The 17,142-nt window shown below is 48.1% G+C and overlaps 1 protein-coding gene across 2 annotated transcripts; it reads right to left on the minus strand.

The window, feature by feature from the left end:
- Positions 1 to 183: 183 nt before the first annotated feature.
- Positions 184 to 17,029, minus strand: ly97.3 (lymphocyte antigen 97, tandem duplicate 3). 2 transcript variants are annotated; one of them, XM_045213498.1, is made up of 4 exons: positions 2,789 to 2,886; positions 2,151 to 2,219; positions 1,546 to 1,668; positions 184 to 532 (listed from the first exon to the last, which is right to left on the minus strand). In XM_045213498.1, the coding sequence occupies exons 2-4, from the start codon at positions 2,197 to 2,199 to the stop codon at positions 426 to 428; spliced, it is 279 nt and encodes a 92-aa protein (XP_045069433.1). In that variant the 5' UTR covers positions 2,200 to 2,219; positions 2,789 to 2,886; the 3' UTR covers positions 184 to 425. The 2 variants fall into 2 exon arrangements, with proteins under 2 accessions (XP_045069433.1, XP_045069434.1); XM_045213499.1 differs by lacking the exons at positions 2,151 to 2,219; positions 2,789 to 2,886 and adding an exon at positions 16,925 to 17,029.
- Positions 17,030 to 17,142: the final 113 nt, after the last annotated feature.

A 17,142-nucleotide genomic window follows, 5' to 3' on the forward strand; every position in this document is an offset into this window, starting at 1 on the left:
AAAATGGTGCGCAAATGTTTTTTTTGATTGTAATCATTAAAGTGAAAAGTGATGATGTATTTCAGGATTGTATGTTGTATCATTCCAATAATGACGATTGATCAACTTTGCTCAGATTCAATCATTTTGCAAAATACGTTTAGCCTACCCGGAATTTAAGCTCAAAGCAAAAAAAAAAAAGGGTTTCAAAGTTTGATTTATTTTAAGTCAAAAAATTGTTGATAAATTAGAATGTTGATGTGAGGGGTAGGATCCAACTGGACACGTACGTCAATTCAATGTCTATTCCACGTTGGTTCAACGTAATGTCGTTGAAATTACGTGGAAACGACAACATTGATTCAACCGATGTGTGCCCAGTGGGATGCTGCGCCCTCTCATCGTGTCTTTACTGATCTGAATCCGTCTTGTCACAGCAGAGTAGTCTAGAACGTGTTGCACTTCTCAGTGTCACAACACTTCACGTTGATGAAAGCGTTGGTTTGGAACTGCTTACAGCCCGACATATCCATGCATCTCTGGAAATGGCTAACTGAGAGAGAAAAGAAATGACAATGTTATGTTACTATGTGACAGCTGTTAACTGTTGACTTTAGTCTGTATTATAACCCTTTTATTCTTGATTATTCTGACCAGGGCCTGTATCCACAAAGCGTCACAGAGTAGGAATGGTGGTGATCTAGGATAAGTCCATATAATCGAATTTATTATGATATAAAACTGCACCTCTAACTCCGAGACGCTTTGTGAATACGGCCACAGAACTTTGTGTTAAAGGCGAAAGAAACGCACACCTGTTTAGGCGAGGTGCTGGCTGACGGCGTAGAGCACTTGAAAAAGGAAAGGAAAGAAGCACACTCTAGGATGCTCTGATGCAATAATTTAATATCCTAATAACCAACGTTTGGACAGACAAGCTGTCTTCATCAGGGTATAATGACAAACACTGAGGGTCACTGGTTTATATAGTGTCAAAGGACACACGCAGGTGTCTGTAATCATGGCCGGGTGTGGCCTAATAGCGTTGGCCAATTCACAGATAAAAACAACATGCAAAAATGCAACGTAGACTTTGATTCGAAGCCATTCTTGTGATTTTGCTATTCATTGTAAATGTTTGTGGGCCTATGTAGCTAAGTATCTATGATCATATGCTATCCATGTTTTTTTGTATGTTGTTTTTATCTGTGAATTGGCCAATGCTATTAGGCCACACCCGGCCATGATTACAGACACCTGCGTGTGTCCTTTGACACTATATAAACTAGTGACCCGCAGTGTTTGTCATTATACCCTGATGAAGACAGCTTGTCTGTCCAAACGTTGGTTATTAGGATATTAAATTATTGCATCTGAGCATCCTAGAGTGCGGCTTTCCTTTCCTTTTTCACAGAACTTTGTGTGACATGACATCCAACGCTGTTTTTCCAAGTAACGTAACATTCAGCACAACATGACTCTTTTTTGTCAAATCTGCTTTTTAATATTTAGGCTTTAGCTCAGCGGGCTAACATCTGGTGACACACGGTCAGTCACGGTACTTACATGGCGCTCTGAGGAACTTGGCGGCTGCACAGCCGTCCTTCTCTGGGGGGCAGGTTTCTACTGTCACCTCACATTCTCCTCCTGCATGAGCTGGGACACAGCGCAGGCAGTCCAGCGCTTCACCTAGGTTACAAACACACACCATATCACTGGGTTAGGAGAACCATAGAACTTGTAGCGATGTTATAGGAACACTAGAACGTACGTCGGCCATGGGGTCGGCCATATTGGTCAGGGACTCATTGGTTAAAGATTAGGATTGCCAATTTTCCCCGGGTTTTTCAGAAATCACAGGTGGAGGATTCCTGGAATCGGGAGGTAAAAAGACAGGGAGGGGAAACTCTGAACGTCTGAGTTCAAATTAATGTAAGTTATTTGCGTGGAGCTTTCTATTGGTCGATTCTGATACTTTCCGAGTGGAAAAAAACTGTGTCGTTTTTCTACGAGTTTCCAAGTCTTAACATTTCCGAGTCTTCTAGTTCCGAACATGTCATGAATGCAGCATTACGAGACAGTTCCAGAGCTTCACCAGCGACACAGGACAGGAGGGGTTAAAAGACAGTGTTTACTCAATAGTTAATCAGTGACAGACAGACGGGACCCACCACTAGCCAACACCTGGGCTAGTGTTACAGCCAATATCACTATCTTCATCTTGCTGGTGATGTGTCAACCTGAGAGGAGAGAACAGGTAGTGATCTGTAAACATTGCGATTAACTTGAATTAACTATTTAATCTGAGGTAAACCCATGAGGTATAAACTTATATAAAGGTTGTTGTGGAGCATGTGGTAAAGTGAAACTCATTTAATTTCTTCAAATTACAGTCAGTTTTGATTCCTAAGAATATGCGTTTGAATAAACTCCAACATTTACATTTGGATCTTCAACAGACAAGCTTTTATGATGAATTCTCATACTGACAAACAGAACGAAGCAACAGAGTGCTGTAAAATGCTGAGTAGTTAAGTAGCCAGCCGTTTAAGAAACTTAATAGCATATGAAAAAACGGCACAATACTGATCAGAAATGCATTAGACAAAATGCAGACTGGCTTTATTTTTATGCTAATGTAGACTGTGAAGTGAAATCAATACAAGATCAATTTGAATTATTGATTTTAAAAAGGGAATTAGAAATAAACAAGATATGACTCTACGGAGTGAACACTGATATCATGAAAACATATTATAGGTGTGAATGTTTTAACATAAAGGTAAATGTAGGTTCAGGTATGACTTACCTCTCCAACGCTGTGCTGATAAATGTGTTGCTAAACATCAAGCCTCCACCTTTTATAGCCTACCTTTGGTCTCTTCACTCAGGATGCAACCCATGACTACAGGGGTGTGTTTTAGTAAAATTTGTAGAATCATGTACATGTATGCTATCAGTTCATGCCAACCCCTCTATGACTTAAGACTTTAGAATTATGTATGTTATGACTCCACCCACTCTACCATTGTATTTTATGACTCCACCCACTCCACCCACTCTACCATTGTATATTATGACTCCACCCACTCTACCAATGTATGCTATGACTCCACCCACTCTACCATTGTATATTATGACTCCACCCACTCTACCAATGTATGCTATGACTCCACCCACTCTACCATTGTATATTATGACTCCACCCACTCTACCAATGTATGTTATGACTCCACCCACTCTACCATTGTATATTATGACTCCACCCACTCTACCAATGTATGTTATGACTCCACCCACTCTACCAATGTATGTTATGACTCCACCCACTCTACCAATGTATGTTATGACTCCACCCACTCTACCAATGTATGTTATGACTCCACCCACTCTACCATTGTATATTATGACTCCACCCACTCTACCAATGTATGTTATGACTCCACCCACTCCACCCACTCTACCAATGTATGTTATGACTCCACCCACTCTACCATTGTATGTTATGACTCCGCCCACTCTACCAATGTATGCTATGACTCCACCCACTCTACCATTGTATATTATGACTCCACCCACTCTACCAATGTATATTATGACTCCACCCACTCTACCAATGTATGTTATGACTCCACCCACTCTACCAATGTATGTTATGACTCCGCCCACTCTACATCGTATGTTATGACTCCACCCACTCTACCAATGTATGCTATGACTCCACCCACTCCACCAATGTATGTTATGACTCCGCCCACTCTACATCGTATGTTATGACTCCACCCACTCTACCAATGTATATTATGACTCCACCCACTCTACCAATGTATGCTATGACTCCACCCACTCCACCAATGTATGTTATGACTCCGCCCACTCTACATCGTATGTTATGACTCCACCCACTCTACCAATGTATGCTATGACTCCACCCACTCTACCATTGTATATTATGACTCCACCCACTCTACCAATGTATGTTATGACTCCACCCACTCTACCAATGTATATTATGACTCCCACCCACTCCACCCACTCTACCATTGTATGCTATGACTCCACCCACTCTACCAATGTATGCTATGACTCCACCCACTCTACCAATGTATGCTATGACTCCACCCACTCTACCATTGTATATTATGACTCCACCCACTCTACCATTGTATATTTTGACTCCACCCACTCTACCATTGTATGTTATGACTCCACCCACTCTACCAATGTATGTTATGACTCCACCCACTCTACCATTGTATGTTATGACTCCACCCACTCTACCAATGTATGTTATGACTCCACCCACTCTACCAATGTATGTTATGACTCCACCCACTCTACCAATGTATGTTATGACTCCACCCACTCTACCATTGTATATTATGACTCCACCCACTCTACCAATGTATATTATGACTCCACCCACTCTACCAATGTATGTTATGACTCCACCCACTCTACCAATGTATGTTATGACTCCGCCCACTCTACATCGTATGTTATGACTCCACCCACTCTACCAATGTATGCTATGACTCCACCCACTCCACCAATGTATGTTATGACTCCGCCCACTCTACATCGTATGTTATGACTCCACCCACTCTACCAATGTATATTATGACTCCACCCACTCTACCAATGTATGCTATGACTCCACCCACTCCACCAATGTATGTTATGACTCCGCCCACTCTACATCGTATGTTATGACTCCACCCACTCTACCAATGTATGCTATGACTCCACCCACTCTACCATTGTATATTATGACTCCACCCACTCTACCAATGTATGTTATGACTCCACCCACTCTACCAATGTATATTATGACTCCACCCACTCCACCCACTCTACCATTGTATGCTATGACTCCACCCACTCTACCAATGTATGTTATGACTCCACCCACTCTACCAATGTATGCTATGACTCCACCCACTCTACCATTGTATATTATGACTCCACCCACTCTACCATTGTATATTTTGACTCCACCCACTCTACCATTGTATGTTATGACTCCACCCACTCTACCAATGTATGTTATGACTCCACCCACTCTACCATTGTATGTTATGACTCCACCCACTCTACCAATGTATGTTATGACTCCACCCACTCTACCAATGTATGTTATGACTCCACCCACTCTACCAATGTATGTTATGACTCCACCCACTCTACCAATGTATATTATGACTCCACCCACTCTACCATTGTATATTATGACTCCACCCACTCTACCAATGTATATTATGACTCCACCCACTCCACCCACTCTACCATTGTATATTATGACTCCACCCACTCTACCAATGTATGCTATGACTCCACCCACTCTACCAATGTATATTATGACTCCACCCACTCTACCAATGTTTGCTATGACTCCACCCACTCTACCAATGTATATTATGACTCCACCCACTCTACCAATGTATTTTATGACTCCACCCACTCTACCATTGTATATTATGACTCCACCCACTCTACCATTGTATATTATGACTCCACCCACTCTACCAATGTATATTATGACTCCACCCACTCTACCATTGTATATTATGACTCCACCCACTCTACCATTGTATATTATGACTCCACCCACTCTACCAATGTATATTATGACTCCACCCACTCTACCAATGTATGTTATGACTCCACCCACTCTACCAATGTATGTTATGACTCCACCCACTCTACCATTGTATATTATGACTCCACCCACTCTACATTGTATGTTATGACTCCACCCACTCTACCAATGTATGTTATGACTCCACCCACTCTACCATTGTATATTATGACTCCACCCACTCTACATTGTATATTATGACTCCACCCACTCTACCAATGTATGCTATGACTCCACCCACTCTACCATTGTATATTATGACTCCACCCACTCTACATTGTATGTTATGACTCCACCCACTCTACCAATGTATGTTATGACTCCACCCACTCTACCAATGTATGTTATGACTCCACCCACTCTACCATTGTATATTATGACTCCACCCACTCTACCATTGTATATTATGACTCCACCCACTCTACATTGTATGTTATGACTCCACCCACTCTACCAATGTATGTTATGACTCCACCCACTCTACCATTGTATATTATGACTCCACCCACTCTACATTGTATATTATGACTCCACCCACTCTACCAATGTATGCTATGACTCCACCCACTCTACCAATGTATGTTATGACTCCACCCACTCTACCAATGTATGTTATGACTCCACCCACTCTACCAATGTATGTTATGACTCCACCCACTCTACCAATGTATGTTATGACTCCACCCACTCTACCATTGTATATTATGACTCCACCCACTCTACCATTGTATATTATGACTCCACCCACTCTACCAATGTATATTATGACTCCACCCACTCTACCAATGTATGCTATGACTCCACCCACTCTACCATTGTATATTATGACTCCACCCACCCTACATTGTATGTTATGACTCCACCCACTCTACCAATGTATGCTATGACTCCACCCACTCTACCAATGTATATTATGACTCCACCCACTCTACCAATGTATGCTATGACTCCACCCACTCTACCATTGTATATTATGACTCCACCCACTCTACCTATGTTTGCTATGATTCCACCCACTCTACCAATGTATATTATGACTCCACCCACTCTACCAATGTATGCTATGACTCCACCCACTCTACCATTGTATATTATGACTCCACCCACTCTACATTGTATGTTATGACTCCACCCACTCTACCAATGTATGTTATGACTCCACCCACTCTACCATTGTATATTATGACTCCACCCACTCTACCATTGTATATTATGACTCCACCCACTCTACCAATGTATATTATGACTCCACCCACTCTACCAATGTATGCTATGACTCCACCCACTCTACAATTGTATGTTATGACTCCACCCACCTAGTTTACCAATGGAGACACAATGTAGGAAGGGTAGCTTCACCTTTCCCAACACCTTTACATTCCTCTCAGTTAAATTCCATGGGATTGTGACATCAGTTGCCTAGCCTTTGTTAGCCAGCTCAGCTGTCTCCTAGCCTTTGTTAGCCAGCTCAGCTGCCTCCTAGCCTTTGTTAGCCAGCTCAGCTGCCTCCTAGCCTTTGTTAGCCAGCTCAGCTGCCTCCTAGCCTTTGTTAGCCAGCTCAGCTGTCTCCTAGCCTTTGTTAGCCAGCTCAGCTGTCTCCCAGCCTTTGTTAGCCAGCTCAGCTGTCTCCTAGCCTTTGTTAGCCAGCTCAGCTGTCTCCTAGCCTTTGTTAGCCAGCTCAGCTGTCTCCTAGGCCCAGCCTTTGTTAGCCATCTCAGCTGTCTCCTAGTCTTTGTTAGCCAGCTCAGCTGTCTCCTAGCCTTTGTTAGCCAGCTCAGCTGTCTCCTAGCCTTTGTTAGCCAGCTCAGCTGTCTCCTAGCCTTTGTTAGCCAGCTCAGCTGTCTCCTAGGCCCAGCCTTTGTTAGCCATCTCAGCTGTCTCCTAGTCTTTGTTAGCCAGCTCAGCTGTCTCCTAGCCTTTGTTAGCCAGCTCAGCTGTCTCCTAGCCTTTGTTAGCCAGCTCAGCTGTCTCCTAGGCCCAGCCTTTGTTAGCCATTTCAGCTGTCTCCTAGTCTTTGTTAGCCATCTCAGCTGTCTCCTAGTCTTTGTTAGCCAGCTCAGCTGTCTCCTAGCCTTTGTTAGCCAGCTCAGCTGTCTCCGTACCGTATCTCTGCATCTACTGTACACATTATGTCTCCCCATATATGTAGGTCTAACAAAGGCTAACATTCCAGCCCTAGACACTCCTTGTCATGCCATTGTTTGGCAATGACACCGAGAACAAGGAGTGGAATGATAGCACAAAACAGGTCTGGATTTCAGGCTACTGTAGGTCTACTATACATATTCTTTCACCCATGGCCCAGTTCACCCATGGCCCAGTTCACCCATGGCCCAGTTCACCCATGGCCCAGTTTACCCATGGCCCAGTTCACCCATGGCCCAGTTCACCCATGGCCCAGTTCACCCATGGCCCAGTTCACCCATGGCCCAGTTCACCCTCTCATATGCAGTTTTGAGGAATGTAACATTGGTCAGGTGTCCTCTATATTTAAACTGCTTATACAATATTTGCGTTACGTGTTGTGAACTGCTGTGAGGTCTGATACTTAAACCAGATGCTGCCTGAATCAGCTACAGTGGGTTGAATTGAACCCAATCTGAATCAGCTACAGTGGGTTGTATTGAGCCAATTCTGAATCGGCTACAGTGGGTTGTATTGAGCCCTATCTGAATCGGCTACAGTGGGTTGTATTGAGCCAATTCTGAATCGGCTACAGTGGGTAGAACTTAGCCCTATCTGAATCGGCTACAGTGGGTTGAATTGAGACCCATCTGAATCGTTTACTGTGGGTAGAATTGAGCCATATCTGAATCGGCTACAGTGAGTTGAATTGAGACTCATCTGAATCGTTTACTGTGGGTAGAATTGAGCCATATCTGAATCGGCTACAGTGGGTTGAATTGAGCCAATTCTGAATCCGCTACAGTGGGTTGAATTGAGCCAATTCTGAATCCGCTACAGTGGGTTGAATTGAGCCCCATCTGAATCAGCTACAGTGGGTTGAATTGAGCCCAATAGCAGAGTGACAGGAAGAGGGAGAGGGAGAGAGATCTATGAAAGGGAGAGAGATCTATGAAAGGGAGTGAGATCTATGAAAGGGAGAGATATCTATGAAAGGGAGTGGGATCTATGAAAGGGAGAGAGATCTATGAAAGGGAGTGAGATCTATGAAAGGGAGTGGGAGAGAGATCTATGAAAGGGAGAGAGATCTATGAAAGGGAGTGAGATCTATGAAAGGGAGAGAGATCTATGAAAGGGAGTGGGATCTATGAAAGGGAGAGAGATCTATGAAAGGGAGTGAGATCTATGAAAGGGAGTGGGAGAGAGATCTATGAAAGGGAGAGAGATCTATGAAAGGGAGTGGGATCTATGAAAGGGAGTGGGAGAGAGATCTATTAAAGGGAGAGAGATCTATGAAAGGCAGTGGGAGAGAGATCTATGAAAGGGAGAGAGATCTATGAAATGGAGTGGGAGAGAGATCTATGAAAGGGAGAGAGATCTATGAAAGGGAGTGAGATCTATGAAAGGGAGAGAGATCTATGAAAGGGAGTGGGATCTAGGAAAGGGAGAGAGATCTATGAAAGGGAGAGAGATCTATGAAAGGGAGAGGAATATATGAAAGGGAGTGGGATCTATGAAAGGGAGTGGGAGAGAGATCTATTAAAGGGAGAGAGATCTATGAAAGGGAGTGGGAGAGAGATCTATGAAAGGGAGAGAGATCTATGAAAGGGAGTGAGATCTATGAAAGGGAGTGGGAGAGAGATCTATGAAAGGGAGAGAGATCTATGAAAGGGAGTGAGATCTATGAAAGGGAGTGGGAGAGAGATCTATGAAAGGGAGTGGGAGAGAGATCTATTAAAGGGAGAGAGATCTATGAAAGGGAGTGGGAGAGAGATCTATGAAAGGGAGTGGGAGAGAGATCTATTAAAGGGAGAGAGATCTATGAAAGGGAGTGGGAGAGAGATCTATGAAAGGGAGAGAGATCTATGAAAGGGAGTGAGATCTATGAAAGGGAGAGAGATCTATGAAAGGGAGTGACAGATATACGTATATAGATGCCCTTTCTCTTCAGCTGATTTTCTCTTTATGTTGCTATTTTTCAATGCCAGCCTACTCACTCTACCCCTGCCCACCTGCCGCTCCTGTTTACCCTCCAGCCCCCCTGCCGCTCCTCTTTACCCTCCAGCCCCCCTGCCGCTCCTCTTTATCCTCCAGCCCCCCTGCCGCTCCTCTCTACCCTCCAGCCCCCCTGCCGCTCCTCTCTACCCTCCAGCCCCCCTGCCGCTCCTCTCTACCCTCCAGCCCCCCTGCCGCTCCTCTTTATCCTCCAGCCCCCCTGCCGCTCCTCTTTATCCTCCAGCCCCCCTGCCGCTCCTCTCTACCCTCCAGCCCCTAGCTTTACCCTGATCAGGCATGTCTATGATCTATGCATTAAACTCTACCTATCATTTCTATCCTTCTCCTGTCTCTCTGTCTACTATAGGGAGTGGGGAGGGGTTAGGGAGTAGGGAGGGGTTAGGGAGTGGGGAGGGGTTAGGGAGTAGGGAGGGGTTAGGGAGTAGGGAGGGGTTAGGGGAGTGGGGAGGGGTTAGGGAGTAGGGAGGGGTTAGGGAGTAGGGAGGGGTTAGGGAGTGGGGAGGGGTTAGGGAGTAGGGAGGGGTTAGGGAGTGGGGAGGGGTTAGGGAGTAGGGAGGGGTTAGGGGAGGAGGGAGGGGTTAGGGAGGGGGGAGGGGTTAGGGAGTAGGAGGGGGTTAGGGAGGGGGTTAGGGGAGTAGGGAGGGGTTAGGGAGTGGGGAGGGGTTAGGGAGTAGGGAGGGGTTAGGGAGGGGTTAGGGAGTAGTGAGGGGTTAGGGAGTAGGGAGGGGTTAGAGAGTAGGGGAGGGGTTAGGGAGGGGTTAGGGGAGTGGGAGGGTTAGGGAGTAGGGAGGGGTTAGGGAGGGGTTAGAGAAGGGAGGGGTTAGAGAGTAGGGAGGGGTTAGGGAGGGGTTAGAGAGGGGTTAGAGAGTAGGGAGGGGTTAGAGAGTAGGGAGGGGTTAGGGAGGGGTTAGGGAGTAGGGAGGGTTAGGGAGTAGGGAGGGGTTAGGGAGAGGAGGGGTTAGGGAGTAGGGAGGGGTTAGGGAGTAGGGAGGGGTTAGGGAGTAGGGAGGGGTTAGGGAGTAGGGAGGGGTTAGGGAGTAGGGAGGGGTTAGGGAGTAGGGAGGGGTTAGAGAGTAGGGAGGGGTTAGGGAGGGGTTAGGGAGTAGGGAGGGGTTAGGGAGTAGGGAGGGTTAGGAGTAGGGAGGGGTTAGAGAGTAGGGAGGGGTTAGGGAGTGGGGGTTAGGGAGTAGGGAGAGTTTAGGGAGTAGGGAGGGGTTAGGGGAGGGGTTAGTGTAGGGAGGGGTTAGAGAGTAGGGAGGGGTTAGTGAGTAGGGAGGGGTTAGGGAGTAGGGGGGGTTAGAGAGTAGGGAGGGGGTTAGAGAGTAGGGAGGGGTTAGGGAGGGGTTAGGGAGTAGGGAGGGGTTAGGGAGGAGGGAGGGGTTAGGGAGGGGTTAGGGAGTAGGGAGGGGTTAGGGAGTAGGGAGGGGGTAGGGAGGGGTTAGGGAGTAGGGAGGGGTTAGGGAGTAGGGAGGGGTTAGGGAGGGGTTAGGGAGTAGGGAGGGGTTAGAGAGTAGGGAGGGGTTAGGGAGGGGTTAGGGAGTAGGGAGGGGTTAGGGAGTAGGGAGGGGTTAGGGAGGGGTTAGGGAGTAGGGAGGGGTTAGGGAGTAGGGAGGGGTTAGGGAGGGGTTAGGGAGTAGGGAGGGGTTAGGGAGTAGGGAGGGGTTAGGGAGTAGGGAGGGGTTAGGGAGGAGGGAGGGGTTAGGGAGGAGGGAGGGGTTAGGGAGTAGGGAGGGGTTAGGGAGGGGTTAGAGAGTAGGGAGGGGTTAGAGAGTAGGGAGGGGTTAGGGAGTAGGGAGGGGTTAGAGAGTAGGGAGGGGTTAGAGAGTAGGGAGGGGTTGGAGAGTAGGGAGGGGTTAGGGAGTAGGGAGGGGTTAGGGAGGAGGGAGGGGTTAGTGAGAAGGGAGGGGTTATGGAGTAGGGAGGGGTTAGGGAGGAGGGAGGGGTTAGGGAGGAGGGAGGGGTTATTAAATGACATTTTATTCATCACATGCTTCATAAACAACAGGTGTAGACTAACAGTGAAATGCTTCCTTAAGGGCCCTTCACAACAACACAGAGAAGAAGAAAATAGAGAAATAATAGAACAGTAAAACACGTAATAATAAAAGTAATAATAAATACACAATGAGTACCGATAACTTGGCTATATACACAGGGTACCAGTACCGAGTCGATGTGCAGGGGTACGAGGTAATTGAGGTAGATATGTACTGTACATATAACTAGGAATACAGTGACAGATAATAAACAGTAGCAGCAGCGTATGTGATGAGTCTAAAAAGATGGTCAATGCAGATAGTCCGGGTAGCTATTTGGTTAACTATTTAACTAACTATATAGCAGTCTTATGGCTTTGGGGGTAGAAGCTGCTCAGGGTCCTGTTTGTTCCAGACTTGGTGCATCATCTTGCCGTGCGGAAGCAGAAAGAACAGTCTATGACTAAGGTGACTGAAGTCTTTGACAATTGACACCGCCTGGTATAGAAGTCCCGGATGGCCTTACGCACTACCCTCTGTAGCGCCTTGTGGTCGGATGCCAAGCAGTTGCCATACCAACAATGACAAGACAGTCTACAGAGAGGAGGTGAAGGCCCTGGGAGTGTGGTGCCAGGAAAATAACTTCTCCCTCAATGTCGACAAATCAAAGGAGCTGATTGTGGACTTCATGAAACTATCCACATTGACGGAACAGCAGTGGAGAAGGTGGAAGGCTTCAAGTTCCTCTGCGTACACATCACTGACGATCTGAAATGGTCCACCCACACAGACAGTGTGGTGAAGAAGGCGCAACAGCGCCTCTTCAACCTCAGGAGGCTGAAGAAATTCAGCTTGGCCCCTAAGACCCTCACTAACTTTTACAGATGCAGAATTGAGAGCATCCTGTCGGGCTGTATCACCGCCTGGTAGAGCAACTGCACCGCCCGCAACCTCAGGGCTCTCCAGAGGGTGGTGCGGTCTGCCCAACGCATCACCGATGTCACAAAAGATCATCAAGGACAACAACCACCCAAGCCACTTCCTGTTCACCCCGCTATCATCCAGAAGGCAAGGTCAGTCTATTTACATTTTAGTCATTTAGCAGACACTCTTATCCAGAGCGACTTACAGTTAGTGAGTGCATACATTTTTCATACTGGCCCCCCGTGGGAAACGAACCCCACAACCCTGGCGTTGCAAGTGCCATGCTCTACCAACTGAGCTACAGGGGACCAGTACAGTTGGAACAAAGCTGGGACCGAGACCGTTAAATAGTCATCGCTAGGCGGCTTCCACCCGGTTACGTAACCCTGCACCTTAGAGGCTGCTGCCTGTTGTACTTTCGCACATATAGCACATATAGCACTTTAGCACATAGGGCGCACCGATTGTTTCCACCTCGTTATTCAGTATGTGTTCCACCCGTGCTGGTTTGCCATCTAGTGGGAAGGTGTTTCACCTGTGCTGGCCCAGGTGCTATTTAAGAGCGGCTGGCCCAGTACTCCAGTTGTCTTGAGAGATGTGGAGGGTCAACACCTTTAGTTGGCACTCCCTATTTGATTTCTAGAAAAACATTCCTTTGTCTGATTTCCCTTGATTTCGTTTTGTTCCACCGTTTTGGTTTGCTTCCTGTCTTTATGTTTGGTGTGGGTTTTTCTTTTGTTTGCCTCTTCTTGGGCAAATTTAGTGGGCGCTCGTGGTGGGTGTCGACTTTCAGTGGACACCCCTATGAGTGTCTTTCAGAACCCCTCCTAAAACCCTACCTGTTTCGTTTTGGTTGTTAGTTCCCTCTTCTGTTTGACCAACATTTTTGGTTTTCTTGCTGGGGAACGTAACAGTGTGTGTGGACACTGAGGAACCTGAAGCTCTCAACCCGCTCCACTACAGCCCTGTCGAAGTGAATGGGGGCGTGCTCGAGGCCCTCTGTTTCCTGTAGTCCACGATCTGTTCCTTTTGTCTTGCTGATGTTGATGGAGAGGTTGTTGTCCTGGCACCACACTGCCAGGTCTCTGACCTCCTCCCTATAGGCTGTCTGATTGTTGTCGGTGATCAGGCCTACCACCATCATGTCATCAGCAAAAACGTAATGATGGTGTTGGAGTCGTGCGCGACCACACGCAGTCGTGGGTGAACAGGGAGTACAGGAGGGGACTAAGCACACACCCCTGAGGGGCCCCCGTGTTGAGGCTCAGCATGGTGGAGGTGATGTTGCCTACCCTCACCACCTGGGGTCGTCCTGTCAGGAAGTCCAGGATCCAGTTGCAGAGGGGGGTGTTCAGTCCCAGGGTCCTTATCTAAGTGATGACCTTGGAGGGCACTATGGTGTTGAATGCTGAGCTGTGGGGTTAGGGAGAGGTTAGGGAGGGGTTAGGGGTTAGGGAGGGGTTAGGGTAGCGGTTCCCAATCTAGGGATATGAAAATGGGGTCGCGGAAGAATATCCAAAATCCTGGTAAAAACCAATACATCAAAAATATATATGATATCGTCTTTGTATCTAAAAATCATTGTAATGTGGTTAACCTTACAAATCTAAATTATTCAAATCTAAAAGTTAAAATTCAACCAGAGAGTGGGCTTAGATCATGGGAAAAGGCCGCACTTGACCGTTGTGCTTGAATCATTCCCAGGGTGAATGGCTAGGCCCCCTACGCTATGAAACCACACACTATTACAGAGACTTTGATATTATGGTGATATGGTGAAAACAATGTGTGGGGAGGCAGAGGCACAGAAACTCACATCAATACCTTTGTCAGATAACACTGTGAAACTAAGAATTTATGCTATAGCTAGCAATCAAGAGGGAACTCTAACTGAACGACTCAAACTCCCCACCGTATGTTAGCTGTGAAGGCCGAGATGCATTGACCTTTGTTCACTATACATGTCGGGGGATGATATTCACAAGGAAATATTGTTCTGTCTCACGATTCCCGAGCATGAAACGGCATAAGGGATGTTCAGTTTGCTGCGTGGCTATATTGACGAAAAAACAGAGTCCATGAGATCGAATTGTGGGCTTTTGCACAGATGGGGCTCTGTCACGAGACGGCAGGCAGGCCTCTGCACTGTAGTTATGAATGTGTCTCCCTCTGCCATTGTATGAGACACCCACTGAGCTACAATGGATACACCGAGAGCAACTGGCGGCAAAAGAGCTGAGCGCAGAATTCTGAGATATGCAGCAGGTAACTTCGATTGTAAACGACTAGGGAGGGGTTAGCGAGTAGGGAGGGGTTAGGGAGTAGGGAGGGGTTAGGGAGGGGTTAGAGAGAAGGGAGGGGTTAGGGAGGGGTTAGGGAGGAGGGAGGGGTTAGGGAGTAGGGAGGGGTTAGGGAGGGGTTAGGGAGAAGGGAGGGGTTAGGGGAGTAGGGAGGGGTTAGAGAGTAGGGAGGGGTTAGGGAGTAGGGAGGGGTTAGGGAGTAGGGAGGGGTTAGGGAGTAGGGAGGGGTTAGGGAGTAGGGAGGGGTTAGGGAGGAGGGAGGGGGTTAGGGAGTAGGGAGGGGTTAGGGAGGGGTTAGGGGAGAAGGGAGGGGGTTAGGGAGTAGGGAGGGGTTAGGGAGTAGGGAGGGGTTAGGGAGGGGTTAGGGAGAAGGGAGGGGGTTAGGGAGTAGGGAGGGGTTAGGGAGTAGGGAGGGGTTAGGGAGGGGTTAGGGAGTGGGGAGGGGTTAGGGAGGGGGAGGGGTTAGGGGAGGAGGGAGGGGTTAGGGAGGAGGGAGGGGTTAGGAGATAGAGAGTAGGGAGGGGTTAGGGAGGGGTTAGGGAGGAGGGAGGGGTTAGGGAGGAGGGAGGGGTTAGGGAGTAGGGAGGGGTTAGGGAGTAGGGAGGGGTTAGGGAGGAGGGAGGGGGTTAGGGAGTAGGGAGGGGTTAGGGAGGGGTTAGGGAGAAGGGAGGGGTTAGGGAGTAGGGAGGGGTTAGGGAGTAGGGAGGGGTTAGGGAGGGGTTAGGGAGAAGGGAGGGGTTAGGGAGTAGGGAGGGGTTAGGGAGTAGGGAGGGGTTAGGGAGAAGGGAGGGGTTAGGGAGTAGGGAGGGGTTAGGGAGGAGGGAGGGGTTAGGGAGTAGGGAGGGGTTAGGGAGTAGGGAGGGGTTAGGGAGTGGGGGAGGGGTTAGGGAGTAGGGAGGGGTTAGGGAGTGGGGAGGGGTTAGGGAGTGGGGAGGGGTTAGGGAGGAGGGAGGGGTTAGGGAGGAGGGAGGGGTTAGGGAGTAGAGAGTAGGGAGGGGTTAGGGAGTAGGGAGGGGTTAGGGAGTAGGGAGGGGTTAGGGAGGAGGGAGGGGGTTAGGGAGTAGGGAGGGGTTAGGGAGTAGAGAGTAGGGAGGGGTTAGGGAGTGGGGAGGGGTTAGGGAGTGGGGAGGGGTTAGGGAGGAGGGAGGGGTTAGGGAGGAGGGAGGGGTTAGGGGAGTAGAGAGTAGGGAGGGGTTAGGGAGTAGGGAGGGGTTAGGGAGTAGGGAGGGGTTAGGGAGGAGGGAGGGGTTAGGGAGTAGGGAGGGGTTAGGGAGTAGAGAGTAGGGAGGGGTTAGGGAGTGGGGAGGGGTTAGGGGAGTGGGGAGGGGTTAGGGAGGAGGGAGGGGTTAGGGGAGTAGGGAGGGGTTAGGGAGTAGGGAGGGGTTAGGGAGTAGGGAGGGGTTAGGGAGGGGTTAGGGAGTAGGGAGGGGTTAGGGAGTAGGGAGGGGTTAGGGAGGAGGGAGGGGTTAGGGAGTAGGGAGGGGTTAGGGAGGGGTTAGGGAGTAGGGAGGGGTTAGGGAGTGGGGAGGGGTTAGGGAGTAGGGAGTAGGGAGGGGTTAGGGAGGAGGGAGGGGTTAGGGGCGAAAGGTTAAAGTAATTCCTAGTCTACTCTGCACCACTCTTATGTAATAATGTATTACTATAACAATAGTAATACTGTAACACTGTAACAATGTCTACCGTGTATCTATACATTTACTCAGACCACACAGACACACGCACGCACGTACGTACACACACACACACAACACACCACAACACAACACACACCACGACACACACAGACACACACACACCACACTACAACACACACCATCGACACACACCACAACACACACCACAACACACACACATACACACACACACACCATCGACACACACCACATCATCAACACCCTCCACATCATCAACAGACACCACAACACACACTATACCCCTCAAATCCCAATCAAAGCAGAATCTCCTACCCCTGCCATTGTGCTGGACCCCTACTAAGCCAAAGTCCACTATCAGCATTGCAAAATGTAAAGGAAAGTGTCCATGGTGCAGAATGCTTTAAATCCCTTCATTGTGGGGCCATTGTTATGTTGACCTCGTGATACGTCTCCTCTCCCTATTGGCCATATATATCAGGTGGTCAGCCTCTCCTCTCCCTATTGGCCATATATATCAGGTGGTCCGCCTC

The sequence above is a fragment of the Coregonus clupeaformis genome, unplaced genomic scaffold (genome assembly GCF_020615455.1).
Source record: "Coregonus clupeaformis isolate EN_2021a unplaced genomic scaffold, ASM2061545v1 scaf0116, whole genome shotgun sequence".
Classification (NCBI taxonomy): domain Eukaryota; kingdom Metazoa; phylum Chordata; class Actinopteri; order Salmoniformes; family Salmonidae; genus Coregonus; species Coregonus clupeaformis.